This window comes from Uranotaenia lowii, chromosome 3 (genome assembly GCF_029784155.1).
Source record: "Uranotaenia lowii strain MFRU-FL chromosome 3, ASM2978415v1, whole genome shotgun sequence".
Classification (NCBI taxonomy): domain Eukaryota; kingdom Metazoa; phylum Arthropoda; class Insecta; order Diptera; family Culicidae; genus Uranotaenia; species Uranotaenia lowii.
In genome coordinates this window covers 105,534,499-105,551,673 of record NC_073693.1, presented here as the reverse complement: position 1 = coordinate 105,551,673, position 17,175 = coordinate 105,534,499, and the positions used below count along the sequence as shown (strand labels likewise).

The following is a 17,175-nucleotide window of genomic DNA, read 5'->3' as shown; positions in this document are numbered from 1 at the left end:
TAGGCAAAACAGTTATTAGCTGTTTAACAGGGGCACCGTAATCCAGGGTAATATTGATCCCTTTTTTGAATATATTTCGATTATTTTTTCTGTTAAGGGGAATGTGCCATGTTTTATATTTTTAAAACCAGTACTGGACTCCTATGAACGTAAAACATGGATGCAGAAATTCAATCAACCTCTTTAAATTTGATTTAAAAATCGAATTCGTCTCTGTTCAGAATTTGATGCTTTGAGGTGACATTGATCAGTCTCTATTCTGACGGTTTTAACGAGTTTTCTTGATCATAAAGGATACAAAACACCTTTTTAATATTTACAAATGCTAGTTTATCAATTTTACCTTGATAATTAACGTTTTATTTTAAAAACATTTATAATCGAAAAAAGATCTGTGTTGCTGCCTACATTTAGGGGCGAAAATAATTATAATTGCTAAATAGTTTGAGCTTCGAAATTCAAATGAAATTTTACCTTTACACATTCCCCTAGGCTCTCCCACTATTACTATTTTCATTTTTTCTTCAAAGTTAACGATTTAATAGAGTCCTTATCCATTTGTCCAATACGGGCTTACTCTTGGAAAATATCCTTATTTTATAAATATCAGAAATTTATCATTAAAGGACTATAAAAATAGCACTATAACTGTTCATGTACAAAGAAAAAAAGTTCTTTCACATTAAACAACCCGTTTGCTTTAAAAGCTTTTTGGAATCATCAGAAGAGCTGTTTGTTTGCGAGCCTTGTATAAATAAATATTTAAAATTTTGAAATTAGATTTTTTGCTAATAGAAAAAAATTTCAAATACAAACCAAATTTCGCCTATTTGATACTCAATTGAAAGTCTTTCAAACGAAGAAAACAATTTTCCAGGATTCAAGCTATAGACTGAGTTATTGGTGATAAGGCAGCATCCATAAATTACGTAACGCAAAAAATGCAATTTCTTGTCCCCCTCCCCCCCGTATGTCACAAATCGTAACGCTTCGACGTACCCCCCTATGAAAATTACGTAACGCTGATAATTACCCCCCCCCATCTTCTCACGTTTTTAAATACAAATTTTCGAAGTTAAAAAAATTTATCGTAAATTTTTTTAACGTTCTTCAAAGCGGAATTAATGTAATAATAACCCAAATCGCTTCTTAGTACTGATTGATGATAACTCTTTCGTAAAATAAATTGAATGTCTTATTACGAGTTGCTCTGTGTTTGTTAACTGATGATCCACCTTGTTTACTTTATTTTGTGACAAGAGCATAGCTTGTTATGCTAGATATACTCCACTTAGTAATATTCGCCAGAATAACCAAAATTGCATTTTTTAAATCAATTGAGAAAAAATAGTGAAATTTCCGTCTAAGGTTGAATTGAGTTATTGGGGGTAGATGTACCTCATATTCGGTTTTGCAACGGTTATTTCACGGGTATTCAAAACACATTTTAAGAAATCTACCTATGAATCTTGAAAGAGGAAAGGTTACAAACCATTTTGGTTTGCATATCATCCTGCAAAAATTGCATGACATAAAAAAGCTGCGATAAATCTGCAATTTTTAAAGAAAAAACCGTTACGTAACGATGAGCATACCTCCCCCCCTCCCCTATGTCACAATTCGTAACGCTCGAGCTTACCCCTCCCCCCCCATAGGAGCGTTACGTAATTTATGGATGTCCCCTAATGTGGAAAAGTTTTTTGTTGGTCACATTTTCCCCGGTGATCAAAGTTACCCCGTTTTACGGTATGTCTTTTCACATTGATTAACAATAAATTCAATTGACATCACTGCTTGAGCCTCGCGAAGTGTTGTATGGAAAGTAGTAACCCTGAGTCAAAAATAGCAGGGATGTCCAGATATTTATCTAAAATTTTTCGAGTTTTGCCCTGGGTTTTTCGGAATCTGAATTTCAGATTATTTGCTCAATCAAATTAAAAATTCAAATTTCTCTTCAAAATTTTTAAGATATTGTGTTCCGTAATGATTTAAAAAAAATTCAAAATGAGCCGACATTTTGCCCTTTTTTTTAATTCCTTTTTCAAAAATCGTCCTGAATGCCTGACCGTGTGGATACACGTAGTTAAAAATATGGTGTACTTTAGGTTAAAGATCATTTTGTTTTTTAACAACTAATTTGAAGATATCGTGCTCAAAATCTACTTTCATATCATTTGATATCGAATAAGCAATTTCAAATTGTTTGCCACCTGTATCGATAAATTTTGTCTCAGATTTCACATGAACACAATCTCTTTGGTGATAAACGCCCTAGAAGCGACTAGTCATCTGATGTCCTGTCATGTTAGTTATTGGTGACATTTTAAAAATCAGAAAGACTTCTACTTGAAGAAAAAATCTTGTCATACATCGACTTAAATATAATCTGGTTGAAAATATCCGACTTAAAAACATGAAGGGCATTAATATGGAAGAAATAGAAGGAAATTGAATAATCGCTTCTATTTTTTAAATTGAAAACTGAATAGAATATTCGACCGAATATTCGGCCGAATACTCTTTTGGCTGAATAGTTGAAAAGGCTAACATTCGGTATTCGACCGCTCGCCGAATACCACTACTCGGTACATTTCAATTAAAGAGTTATATCGGGCCTTCCCCACTTTTTTATGAGCTCAGGCTTAGGTGTAACTTAAGCAGGGATCAGGTCTTTAAACGTTAGCTTTTTTTCTTTTCTTGTAGACAGTTATTGAGGATCATATTGGAAGCATCTGCATGGAATTGTTCATCAAAAAAATAAAAGCAACACTCTCAGCATTTACGAATTCAGTACAAGGTAGATTTTATTCTGCACTGCGCTATACATCAATTTCCATTCCAATTTTTCTTAATGCTCTGCTGAAACTCAATGAAACGCTATGGATGAAAGGCCAATTGCTCGAGTTATGTATCAACATTTCATCAAACACGAAACAAAGAACTATCAATCGATTGCAATATCAACAAACTTCCCTTCCCTCAAATGTTTGGGGAGGGAAACTCTAGAGTTAAGAAACAGTTGAAAAAGTCTAAGAATAATCCATATTTCACACTGCTTGGTTTGGTTTTTTTTTCTAATAGAGAAAACTGAGGAAAGTTTCCCACTTGGGAGAAAGATTCCTTGCTTGATTAACAGCATTATTGGCTTCTATTGTGAAACTGCTAGTTAAACATCCAAAACAATTGGTACGAAGTATTCCGGAATACGTATTCTAGTTGTGAGATTGTCTGGTTTTTTATTTGTATAAAACGTATTTTATCAGATTAATAAATAGACGAACGTAAGGCTAGGTAAAGTATGAACAGAAAAGAAAACGAATGATGGAAGAGGCGTTTCTGCGAACTTAATCGTCTCCACCGGTCATGATTTCCATGAATTCTAAAAAGAGGGAGAAAGTTCTCATTAGTCTTGAAGTGTTTAAAAGAAGTAAATTATCCAAAGAACTCACCATCGAAATCAACGGTTCCGGAACCGTCAGAATCGATTTCCTCAATCATCATGTCCAGATCGTCGTTGGTCAGGTTGCTGTCCAGTTCCTTCAGGATTTCGCGGAGCACATCGGTGGTGATGTAGCCGTTACCCTCCTTGTCGTACAGACGGAAGGCTTCCTTCAGCTCCTGCTGCATGGCTTCGGCATCTTCCTCAACCAGGAACCGGGCAGCCAAGGTACAGAACTCCTCGAATTCCAGCTCGCCGGAACCGTCAGCGTCGACCTCGTCGATGATTTCCTTGAGCAGCTTGTCGTCGAGCGAGTGGCCCAACATGCTCAGGATGGTTCCGACCATCTCGGTGCCGATGTAGCCGTTCTTCTCCTGATCGAAGGCATTGAAGGCGTTCTTCAGCACTGTTTTTTTGGAGGGTGAGAAAAAGATAGGAAAAAAGGTTGAGGTTAATCACATAAATTTAGTGTTTTTATGAAGCGTTTAAAAATTTTATAAAAACATCAATTTTAAAAATTAATTTGAAGCTTACAAGATTTTGTAAGGATTATACTAAATTCACTCTGTTCTTCTACTTTTTTGAATACTCCAAACTTCTACCGTTTCATTTGGAATCTATTCAACATAGAAATATTTTCTTAAAAACTTCAAACCATTTCGTCAACAATGACTCATATTTTTGAAATTTTAGCCGATCTGGGAATGTATAGACAAAATTTTTAATCATTTCAATGAGTTTTAAATTATTTGTTTTGGTCAGTCTGCAATTATTAATTGGATAAATTTTGGATGGTTATGTCTCAGTTTTTTTTAAAGAAATTTTAAATACTCACTATTTTTTTTAAATAAATCTATGCAAAATAGACGACACAGATCTAAGAAATCTAAAGCACAAATTCAGTACTTTTTTGGAAAGAATTTTGTTTGGCAACCTTACCAAGCAGCCACCATATGAATTCGATCGAATTAATTCAAAAAATAATGTCAAGGACGGTTTTGGTTTTTTTTAAATTTTTTTTAACCGATCCATTCCGGAAAACATAGCTTGTTTTTTGAACTTACTCACTATCATATAAGATAATAATAAAAATATATCAGTTTTTTTCAGTATTGGGTTATAATGTTATTTCGGACTTTTAGCTTCTTACAAAAAGCCAACTCAAATTAACACAGAAAGTTGACAAACAATTTAAGTTTTATTTTTCAAATATTCTTTAAAATTAAAAAAAGATCATCATTTCACATTTCACTCAAACTTCCGATTTCAAGATTTATCCAATATATAAAAATTTGCCTCATCTACGAAGAAAAAACAATAATAAAAAATGTGCAGTAATTTTGAATCATGGAGGGATAAATAAAATATGTTAATAAAACTCATATAAATGGGATATTTTAAACTTATTTGAGGTAGTCTATGTATAGAAAATTAATGTTTGTCTGCCTGTCTGTATGTTCCTTATAGACTCGGACACAACTTAATTTTAGCATCTGAGTGTTTTAGGGCAAAAGATGGTTTCTATAATAGTTACAAAACTTTTTAACTTAATGGGGAGGGGTGCTCCCATACATCTTTTTTACGAAATATGGTAAAACTCACAAAATTTATTGGTGATGACATCACTACCGGCCTGGGGTTATGTTACTAAAATAATTGAACGCATTTGCGGACAAAACACAATATTTCAACTGTAATATTTGTTTTGTTTTCAGTCCAATCGTGTAGCAGTCTTTGGGTGAAACATGTGTCTCAGTTAAGTTTTTAATAAAAATATTCATAAAAAGCAATCAGTCAATGTAGAAAAAAATTATCAGTGGAAAAGCAGCATTTCTTGCTTCTCTAAATTTGGCAAGCGACCTTCTGGTAAGTTAATGATCAATTTAGGTTTGGATCGAGTGAGATTAATCATATTCAATTCTTCCTTTATTAAGATAAGTACGCTGCGGTTCGTTCAATAATTCAAAAATGCAAATATTCATGTTTTAGTAAAATAACCATAACTTCTTCAATTTTCGACCATTTGGGTAAGTAACCACTTGAAATCTTTGTTTTTATTTGACATCAGGCCCGTGCGAAGGACTCGTCTATGGGAAGGGGGAAGCGGGGGTGTTCAAAATTCAAATTGAGGTTGAAATAGTAAAAATACCAAAAATTCACAATAAATAAGGAAATTGATTGATTGGAATGGTCGTTTAACCTTATAGCTAACGTGTCTATTTTACAATTAAAAGGTCCAGAGATTGAATCCCGACCATCCTTAATCTAGGTTAAGGAAATTTTGTAAGTCTTCGGACATAAAATAAACACATATGTCACGAAATTAGACAATGTAACAAGAAAAAAACGAAAGAGGAAACTCTACGGAGTAGAAAAAAAGATCGCAGAGGCGAAGTGGCCAAAAGTTGAAAGTCTTTTTGAAAAAAAAAGACAAGGAATTGATTTCTAAAACTTTTTTTTCTTACATGTACTGATCCAAATTCAAATTTACTGATACGATTCGAAAAATTCAGAATAAAAGTCAATGCTATTTCCTATAAGTCATTGGAATAAATTCAACGAAATTAATTTCTTTATTTTGAACTAAAGATTTGCTTGAAATTTTTTCTGAACAGTCTAGTTTGCAGATTTTAAAACTAAATTTCTGGAACATCACAAAACGAATACGAATTAAAATTTGCAGAAAAAAAACAGAATTCAATGCTCTGGAAATTATAATCAGTGCACAGAATAAGAAAACAGAAAATATAACATCATTTAAAAAAAGATAGAATTCTTTAATAAATTCCAGATCAGGTAAGAAATTTACCATAATTAAAAATTGTTATTCAAAATTGAATAATTATAGTTAAAAATCAATCATCTTGAATAACATTTCTTTTCTTAATTTTCAATTGAAAGATATCATGAATTTGAAAAAAATTAATCTCGATTTGAAAAGTGGAATCTCGATTGGAAAATAAAAACATATCCAACTTGAACTTAAGAAAATTTATTCAAAACATAAAGTTGATGATTGAATCTTATAATTTAAAATTAAAATAACGATACTTTGAAAATCGGTTAAAAAAATTTAAGATTGAAACAAAATATGAAAATGAAAAAGATAAGCTTTTTTATCGTCTTATAAATTGAAAAAAATTATTAAAATACCTTAATTGATAACTCAAGGGAACAGTATTTTGGTGTCTATGTTTTGATCATCGAATTGAAAGATTTTGGCGTTCTGAATTCAAATCTTTATGTGATTTCCTTTATTACCTCTAGTTGATATGGATTAGATGAGGTGACATGAAGTTATTGAGTTTTCAAACTATCCAGATTAGAGTGAAATTAATCATTGATTAACACATTAACTACATTAAAAATTAAAACTGTAACTAAATTTGTTCATTTAATAAAAGAATAAGTTTTCACTAGGATTTTTAATTTCAGAGATACTATGATCTTAAAAAGAAAAATTTTACAGTGTTCACAATTTGAAAAATATAAATTAGTTTTTGCTTTACTAAAGAAGGACAACAACAAAATGAAAAATTTTATAACTATTTTTGCAGCAGTCGAAATTAGAATGTAAATTTTTGCCCTTGTGTAATTTATTAAAAGCTCTTCGAATGTGGAGCTGAGCATTTCCAAAGACAAAATTAGTTTCTTGAAGAATATTTCATATCAGCTTGAAAATTGGAGAGCAACAAACAATTTTTTTCCTAATCAAAGTGAAAAGAAATTTTCACATTTTTTTGTTTATTCTGTTGACTATCGTGAGAAGTAAATCACTGTCACAAGCAAGGTTGCCGAAATATCAGAAAAATCAGTAATTCCACAGAATTTTAAGCAAATTTTCATCACAGAATCTGTGTCACAGTACACAGAATTTTGAAATATTCACAGATTTCACAGAATTTTTGAATTTTTGAAGGATTTCCAAAATTAATTTTTATTTTGCTCATATAAAATAAATATTTTTAATTCAAATAAGTTAAATAGGATAAGATTGGTAATGTTAATTGATTTTTCCTTACAAAAAAATTAAAAAATACCTTATTTATCATAATTTTTCATAGAAAATTAAGGAAATAGCATCACAGAAAACCATCACAGATTTCTTGGGTCAAATCAGAATTTTTTTTTTTTTTCAAAAATAGAGAATTTTACTCGGCAACCTTGGTCACAAGGCTACCAACTAATTTGTATTTGATTGAAATTTGATGAATGAATTTCGAACTTAAAATGGTATGGTTCAAATTCTGTTTGATATCAATTTACACTTCTTAATAGTGAGCAATTCTACAAACGAGGTAAGGTTTTTGAGTGTCTTAATTTGAGTTTCAATGCAAAAGCTTTATCAAATTGATAATATAAATTTCCAATAAGAAATTATTTTCCATTAGTGAACGTTTAATAGTGCAGTTGAATTAAAGGAATTAGGTTTAGCGTGATCAAGGACTTAATTCCGCAGGAGGCGAGCCACATTTCTGACAAATTTGTTACACTAGTTTTTACATTCTTTTCGAATCAAATAATTTTTCTTAACTAAGGTAAATTAGCATTATTAACTAAAATATTACTTGAAAAAAAAAGCTTCATAGGGAGGTTAAACCCCTAAAATCCTCCCATTCGCCCGGCCTTGATTGCCATTTAGGATCCAAAGAAAATCAGATATTTAAAATGTTACCATCGAATCTAAATCTGGCCAAAAATATAAAATTTTCTCTAAAAAAATGCATTTTTTTATTATTTTTTTCTATCACAGCTTCACTAGTATTAACAATACTGTTGATCATACGTTCAAATGAACGATAGCAAATTTATTTACCTTCAATATACAAAAAAAAAAGATTACAAATTAATGTCATGCAGTTTGAAATATTTGAATAAAAGTGCAAGTATTTTTTATAATTTTTCTGAAATTTCATTTTTGAAGAAAAACTCAAAAACTGTTCTACTGAGAATTTTATGAGTTTCATTTTCGAATTCAGCGCCCGAGTTAACGTTTAAAATTTGGGTTAGTCGATGAAGTGCACGATCAATTAATTATATTTTAAAATATTTTGATTTTATATTTTTTTTGTTTCGAATTCAGTCGTTTTACCATCTGTATGGCATTTGCGAATTTTTAAAAATTTTGAAAAACTTATCCGGTACAACTGAGTTCGATGTTTACTTTTTGGGATCGAGCTCGCGGACATCGGCTCACTGTTCAAATATGTTTTTCAGTTTGGCCAAAAGATTGCAGAAATTTATTAAATTATTTTTGCTTATTTTCAAAAGTAAGTTAAAAATCAAAAGCTGATAGTCAATAAATTATTGCATATTTGAGTTCCGTGCTGGCTTTTAGATTCTTCGCACCTAGGAAAAATGTGAATTTGGTGGCTTTGCGTATTTTTTTCAAAACCCTTTCGAGCGAGAAGTTGAGCATTGAATAGAACAGGAATCACAACATAAAACTGAGGCTGAAATCGGTTTCTAAAAAAAGATCATATCAGCATAAAATTTGTTTTAAAATTATGTTTAAATTTATAATTGTTATAAAAAAGTAATTTTTGACTTTTAACGGTCTGTGATTTTAATCAAATAGTTCTTTTTGAAAAAAACCTGATGTTTCAACCATTTTTTGTGGCCTTTTTAGGTTATCAGTACCCAAGTAACACATAAAATTCAGATTGGTTTTATAATTTTTGAACGCTAGTTTATAAAGGTCGTATAATATTTATTATTGGTTTAAAAATCATTTAATAATAACCTTTTTACAACTAGTCTCTAGGACATCTACACGCCCATTATATATCCAACTTATATAACAACATTAAACTTTTGAGATTTGATTTTTATTAGACACTTTGAGTGTCCTATAAAACATTTTTATATTTGAAAAGATAAAGGATTTGAAAATGTTTAATTATACCTTCCTATGAACCTGTTCAGATTTATAAAAGCCCTTTCAAACCAATTCCTAGTATTCGTGTTCTTATACGGTCATTACAAGTAGCTTAGGTTTTAAACATGCAAATAAATAACTTTTTGTGGCGTCTATAAACCGTTTATAAGAAACTAAAACTTCTATACGCTGTAAAAGTTTTATAAAAGTTATTCGGTCGCATAATTGGCTTACAACAGTCAGTCGTCTCTCAATCGACCATAATGTCAACAATGAATGGTGAATTTATAAATGACATCTTTCTATTTTAGAGATTAACCCTTATCCCCTAACCCACGCATTATAAATTTGGATATCCTTATTGTTGAGATAATGTTTTAAAATTTATTTACAAACCAAAAGATGATTCAATAGTTGAAAGCAATATTTATTCGATCTATTTAATCGGTTTTTACTGTTTAAAAGAACGATTTACAGCAGGCCAACAATTTTTCCCAAATTTTCTCATGCCTATATGCGGTAAATTTGAAAGCGCAAGTAAATAAATAACAGGTATTGAGCATTCCGGCTTAGGAAATAGCATTGAATTACCAAAAGAATTAAGATATCCTTTGTGCTTTGTTTTTTTTTCATTTTTGATTTGAATAAGATTCAATTGTTTTGTAAATTATTATTGAAAACCCAATTCCGGAACAGAATTATTTGTAGATGAAAATAATATAATAAATATGTTTTATAAGCGAAATTCACACAGAACTCTGAAAGTTGATTTGGATTGGCAAGGTTTTATTATTTGCTCTGCAGAACCAACTGCAGAAGGGCCTTTTTGTGCTACTAAGCGTTGTATTGCAGTTTTATAGATCCTTACATAACCGGACGAGGTTTTATAGCTTTAATTTATAGTTGGTATGGAGTCCCTTATAAAACCTAAATTGTTACTTGGGTAATGGAGTAATGAATACTAGGTTTTTGAGTTTTTTTTCTAATTATGTTGACTATTGTGAGTATTAAAATCCTGTCATATGACTATCAATTTCTTGATGGTTTAAATTGGTATTCAAAGAAGAATTTGTTTTGTGTGCAAAAATTTGAGGCTCACAACAAGAAATTCATTTTGCAATTCAATGAATTTCTTGATGTGAGCCTCAAATTTTTGCACAGTGATTTTTTTCATTTGAAATAAGTTTCAGTTCATGTGTCTTAAAATGCCTTAGCGCTGAAGTGATATAGAATTTCATTCCGCCGGGGCCGGAGCCAATTTTCTGACATGTTTATAAATTAAGGTTGCCAGATTGCCCGGATTTCTCAGATAAATCCCTGGATGTTCACTGGATTTATTCACTTGGCGAATCTAACAAAAAAATCAATTTGTGTTGTAATTTATTTAACTTATGCCTCCTACACAAAATCTTTTGAGAAACTTTTATAAAAATAATCATGAAAAGTTTTTTTGAAGCCTGAAATACGATATATAATCTGTCGATGAGTAGGGGAGATGAGGGCATAATGGGCACCTTAAGGAAAATGCTTATTTAACCATAGAGAACAGCTGTAATATGTGAATTACATCATTGATTCGTGTTCCGACACTCAAATAGTCTATTGTCTAATTGGATGAAACTTGAAAAAGTAGATAAAAACGTTTAAAGATGCATTTTAAAAAATTTTGCTGAAAGCTGAAAACCAGTCACTGTAGAGGCATAATGAGAAACCCCCCGAGGCAGTATGAGCACCATTAATGAAGGCATAATGAGCATTTTCTGCCGGGGAATCTAGCAGCGAATTCGACTCGATGAAGTCAATTGAGTAATAGAGCTACAGCTCAACTTGTATCGTCTGACGATTTGGCCTATTGGTTAGATGTCGGAGAGATAATCAGTAGGCTCGAGTTCGATTCCTGGTGGAGGTGATTTATTTTTTCTTCTTTTATCATTTATGATCATGATTGCACTAAACGGTGAGGCGAAGATTAATCAAACAAAGCAAAAACAAAATAATCTAGGTCTATTTGTAGAATTCAAAGAATTAACACATGTTCATACATTATGTTTCTGGTGTTTTGTTTGACGGATGATGCTTTGATGCTATTAGCCGTATAATGTAACAATAAAAAAAATCAATCATGAATGGTATGTGCAAAAAAAAATCCCCTCGAACAGGAATCGAACTCGAGTCTACTGATTACCTCTCCGACATCTTACCAATAGGCCAAATCGTCAGACGATACAAGTTAAGCTGTAGCTCTATTACTCAATTGACTTCATCGAGTCGAATTCGCTGCTAGATTCCCCGGCAGAAAATGCTCATTATGCCTTCATTGAAAGTGCTCTGTTCGCCTCTAGTGAACAAATTAAAGTAAAAACGCGTTTTACAATTGATTAAAGTGAAAAATCAAAAATTTTATGATGCTGAAAATTGAAAAACAATGTGTAGATCATGTTGCAGTGCGTACATTTCAGATCAAGATTATTTAAAGGTCGTAAAGGCTTATTTGGTGGTGCTCAAAAATTATAATATTTTCGTCACTTGAGAACCTTGCTGGTTATTATTTAATATTTCTGTAAATATGAAAAGGATATTTCTTTTTTGGTGAAAAATTAATACTATAGGTAGTACGAAACAAGTCCTCATGAAAATTTGTTTAAGAAAATACGTACTTATGTAGAAAAATGGACTTCTCATTATGCCTCGGGTGCTCGTTATGCCCTCATCTCCCCTATCGACGGAAAATTTAAAAAAAATCTTGATTTTTGTTGAGAAATTTCAGGGTTTTGAAAAAATTTGTCCGAATATTGCCCGGATTTTTGGTTATCCATTTTGAAATCAAATGCTCGCATTTTACCAGGTTTTTATGCGAAATTGCCCGAATTTGTCCGGGCCGGATAGGTTCTGAAAAAATGCTGGCACCCTTATTATAAACACTTATTTTTAAATTACCTGTGGGATCAAGAAATGTCTTGTATTGAAGGCTCCTTTCAGTTTTTCTCAAGGTGCCCAAGTTGTTGAAGAATGAGTATTTGTTGTATTAAGCCTTTTTTTTATCAATTTTCAATATTAAAAAAAAGTGGTACTATTTGGGATTCTTTTTAAAGAGCAGATACTAGAGGGCCTCTGAAATCAAATTAACAAATTAGTAATGTTGAAATGAATTGTTTGAAAACGTCTTACGATATAATCGTTATTTATTATTTTTAAACATGACAATGCGTTAAAAAGCAAAATTAATATATGATTGAAGACTTTATTGTTGGCCCAAGTTTAATCTCCTTTTCAAATTCAATTTTCAGATATTAAACAATTATTGACATTTCAATTTCTTTGAAATGTTGACGGTTCAAAGTATGAAAACCCGCTTAAAAAATTATTCTTCTCAGTTGTGGTTGTCAGCAATTCATATGGAAATCTAAAATAATTCCTTTTATTTGTAAAAACTTTCATACATAGGTACGTATTTTTGTTGAGGAATCAAAATTCAGATTAAAAAGAACAATATCCAAGTAAAGATGAAAGATATTAATTTCAGATTAAGTTTTTTTGGAAACAGAAGTTAAAAAATTCATATTTCACAAATTGTATACATACTTAAAAAACAATGAATATTGAATAATGGTGATGTTCAAAATTAAAAGAAAAAATAAATTGGAAATCAAATAATAGTAGATATATTTAAATATATTCAAAAAGGTGTAAAATAGATCAGCTAGTTATCAATAAATTTCATCATAAAGCTATCTCAACTGCGTATGAAACAATTGTATTTATCAAAAGAAGCTATAATTATGTTTTTGAAAAAACATAAACAATAATTTTCACAACAAAACAATTACTTGATTAGATATAAATATCTAGCTGAGATATATTTGAGTAACGATTTTGATTTGCTCTTCTGATTGGGAGAGCATATCAAAATTAAAACTAAGACCGATCTCAACGAGATATTTTTATCTTATTCAGATGTATGTAGCTTTGACATCAAAATCTTTGTTTTCTCGTTCCGAATAAAATTGAGAATGTTTTTTTTATACAACCCCATGTTCTTCAGCCTAAATTTACTGGTTTCGAGAGCTTATATAAAATTTTATAACTTCCAAGCTTCGCAAAGTTTTGTTGAACTTGTGCAAATTAAAATAAGAAATTTAAGTGCGAAACAGGAAGCAGTTCAACATTTAATACAAGAATGAGTATACAAAGAAAAGGGAGCTTGCATGCAAAATTTGTATTTTTGCTTTTGTTTTGGTCTATATCCTAACTGAGTGACTTAAAATTTTCGCATAACACTATCAAATAACTAAATTATATTTCCTTTTTCAAAGGAAAAATTTGAACATCGAAATATCTCAACTTGATATAATTTATTTTTTCTCTTCTGGTCGGGAATGCGTACGATTTCAAATTTTTTATTAGAAAAAACTTATAAATCTTCCAACAATATTTTTCCATGAAATATCAAGAAATCTTACAAATTAAACTATTTTTTCAGATCAGTTGAAGAGAAAAAATATAAAACAATTTTTTTTTTCATTAAAATGATAGAAATGAGTTTGGTTCAATCAAACAATTTGTCTTGTGTTAGAGAATCTTTCAATGTTATTCAGTTTAAGGGTCCGCTTTCAAAAGATGGCATTTAAGAAGAATATTAGTTTTATTGATTGATTAAAGTTATAAATCAGTTATCATCCAGTATAACTTTTTTCAATCTTTAAATCCTTAAGCTCATATATAACTGTGATCAAAATAAATTCCACCAGCAAAGTAGATTAATTCATTTTGAACTTAATTCTCAGTGTCACGCTTAGAATTGGTCGATCCTTGGAAGATCGATCATTTAAACTCAGATTTTTGACTTTTTTTTAATCGACTCTGAAGTATGGAAAAATCGATTAGATTGGTTTATTTTCGATTCGATCTTTCGAACTTTTTTCATCTAGTTTTGAGTACCGATTTGATATCGAACAATGCCATCTTTTTGCCATTTTGTCGAATTCGGTACTCAGAATTAAATTGGCTCTCATGGATTTTTTTTATCTAAAAATTTCGATCGAAATTAAAATTTTGTGTCCTGTTTTTTTTGGTTTTTTTTTTTTTGTTACTAAACCCAACAACTAAAATTGAAAAAGAACGATTTTTAAGCTTAAATTTTTTAGAAGAATCGAACATTCGGAATCGGATTGGTCATCTGAATCGATTTTTGAGATCGATTTTTTCTGATGATCGAACAAACATAGTCACGGTCTAGTGGATCAACATACTTTTTGCGTGCTTTAAAAAATGACAAGGCTGTGCTCAAATTTGAATAAAAATTAATCAAATGATCATGTTCAAATCTAGTAATTGCAATCATGCTTCTAAGGAGTGTACAGGAATTTCAATGCCGAAGAATTTGCGCAATGTTTCCAATTTAAATCATAGCATGACCAACAGACTTACAAACTATGACGTGTAACACGTGAACTTGATCTAAAACGTCACCATACAAGATCTCTTCTATTTACGTTTGAATAAACGTAGAAAGAAACTTGCTGTCAACTTCAACATCTCCCAAACGGTTTTTTCTCTTCTCGATCTCCAAGATTTGTAGCTACCTTAGATACCTCATCAAAAACTATCGAGAAGCTAAATTTACACCGTCACATATTTTACCACCTACAGTCATTTGCCCTCCCACTCGGCCAACATTCTTGGTTTTTCTAGTTTTCCTAGTATTAATTTGAGTTGCACCTTTCCCTTAATCTATTTTTGTCGTATTTTTTTCCCGCTGACGAAAATTTTCTCACCCATGCTCTCATAATTTGACTAGAAAGATGTTTTTTTTTGAGTAGGTAATCCCAGATATTTCTCCTTCAGCTGATTTCGAAAAATGTCCCGAGTGTGAGATCGCTTAAGGTTGTGCTCTCCCTGTCTAAAATTTCTCAGTGAGCGAGCTATCAATGCAGCCGTTGTTGTGTTTAGAAAATGCAACCGCTAAACCAGTTAGATTTACTAAGTTTATTTTTGGATGCATCTCGGGATCGAAAATAACCGACCGTTTTTGTTTTGGTTTGGGCCCCTTCAAAACTGCCAACGCTGCGCTGATTATAGCTGTTTGCTTCGTGTTGTTTCTTTTATTTTTGGGGAGGAAGCTAATCTTTAAAACTCTCACCCACGAACGATTCGAGAAAGCCGACGAACGAGATTAAGTCATCCGTGAGGTGTTGAAAATCAGTCAGTTAAGAGGTTGTTTTGGTTTCTTGTCATTGAGAGAAAGCAGATTTTCAACGGTTTGCCAAAAGTGGGAAATTGTTTCCACACCTTCATGGTTCGGGTCTTGACTAAACGGGAAATTTTCCACATTAGCTTTTGGTTGGAAAAACTCGGAAACAAATGAAAATTTACTGTTAATTTGAAACATTTAATTGAAATCTGAATCAGAATTTAAACTTTTTTTTTATAGAAAACTGGGATAAGATTTTTAATTCCCAGCTTTATTACTGCTAATCAATTTTAATGAAAAAAGATTCAAACTTTCCTCCAGGCAAGATTTTATAGCTCAAATTGGCTCAACCCCAAGCAACTTGCGAAAAACATCTGTTTGCAGCTACTTAACACCTGACGACAGCATCAATAAAAAATTCATTAACTTATCATTGAATGGTGCAAGTTAATGGGCTGGTATGTTTCCACACCGACAAATACTAAGCATTTAGAATTGGTTTGGTAAGCACACGAGAAAAAAAAATCCAAAGCCAGTACCAACTTTTTTTCGCTGATTCAATCCATTTTTAATAGCTTAAATCTACAACGCAAAACGCAATTGCAGATCAACTGGAATCAAGATCGTAAACCGGAGTCCGGTTAGACCAATATGAAAAGCTACATGTGTTGTTAGACAGTTGAACCAGTCAAATGACAGCTGATTAGCTTGATCAAGTGAAGCTTGCTTGACCAACTGGGTTTTTTTATTCTTAATAACTTTGATTCTTTTGGCTCCTTGAAGCCTAAAGGTATGAGCCGATTCAAATAAAGAATTTACAAAAACCAACTTTATTTCTTCGGTCCACATACTAAATAATGAACCAGTTTTAAGTAAATTTAACACAAAAACTTTTTGCTCGATACTTTGGGATGAATTTTTTTTCGAACAAAATTACTGCAAATAACTATCAACTTTATACAATCATTACATCCCATTATCTTCACCCGATTCCGGCTTCTCCTTCTTCAACTTAAACTCGTTGATCAAAATTGAAGCATAACCCTCTTAAAAGCTTCAAGCACTGCTAGCTGGATGAAATTTTGATGGAATGGAGGTCAACTCTTCACCCATTTTTACCATTTCGATCGAACTGCCGATTACCCATCAAAAAAGAAAAAACAATGATGAATTGAAGAAATCAAAGAGATGATTCAAGCTTGGAACGGGGCAAATTCGGGTGCCAAGTAGTTGACATAATGTTGGCGTTATGCAATGGATGGCGTTTTGAGTTGCGACTAAAGTATCAATTGGAAGGCACACTTGTGCCTAAGTTCAGGTGGGCTCTTCATACTTCAGGCAGGAAAAGTTATGAAAGTGTTGCCCCGATTGTCAGGCAGCCCTGAAAAATTGGGAACGGAATCGCGGAAGCGTGAACCCAGAAACTAAAAACAAAGAGATTTGCTGTTGAAAGCACTTTTGACATCTGTCGTAAGTAGAGTTTTATGGATTTATATATAAACATGTTTGTTTATCAGTAATAATGTTTGAATTTCTTAAAATAGTTTTATAATTTTGAAACACTGTAAATTTAGTTTCAAATAGAAAAAAATTGGTTTGTTTCTGGAAAATATTGCTGCTTGTTAAAGTGTAATTTGAAAGTTATAAAAAAATTCAGTTTAAGAAATA

General features: G+C 31.5%; 1 protein-coding gene across 3 annotated transcripts in view; it reads right to left on the bottom strand.

Annotated features, from left to right (window-relative positions):
- Positions 1-2,778: 2,778 nt before the first annotated feature.
- Positions 2,779-17,175, bottom strand: part of LOC129756953 (troponin C) — a 49,762-nt gene continuing 35,365 nt past the window's right edge. For all 3 annotated transcript variants that reach the window (XM_055754030.1, XM_055754031.1, XM_055754029.1), the window contains exons 3-4: positions 3,450-3,845; positions 2,779-3,379 (exon numbers count right to left, since the gene is read on the bottom strand). In XM_055754030.1, the coding sequence (XP_055610005.1) occupies positions 3,345-3,379; positions 3,450-3,845 (431 nt within the window). In that variant the 3' untranslated portion in view covers positions 2,779-3,344. The remainder of the gene's footprint in view (positions 3,380-3,449; positions 3,846-17,175) is intronic.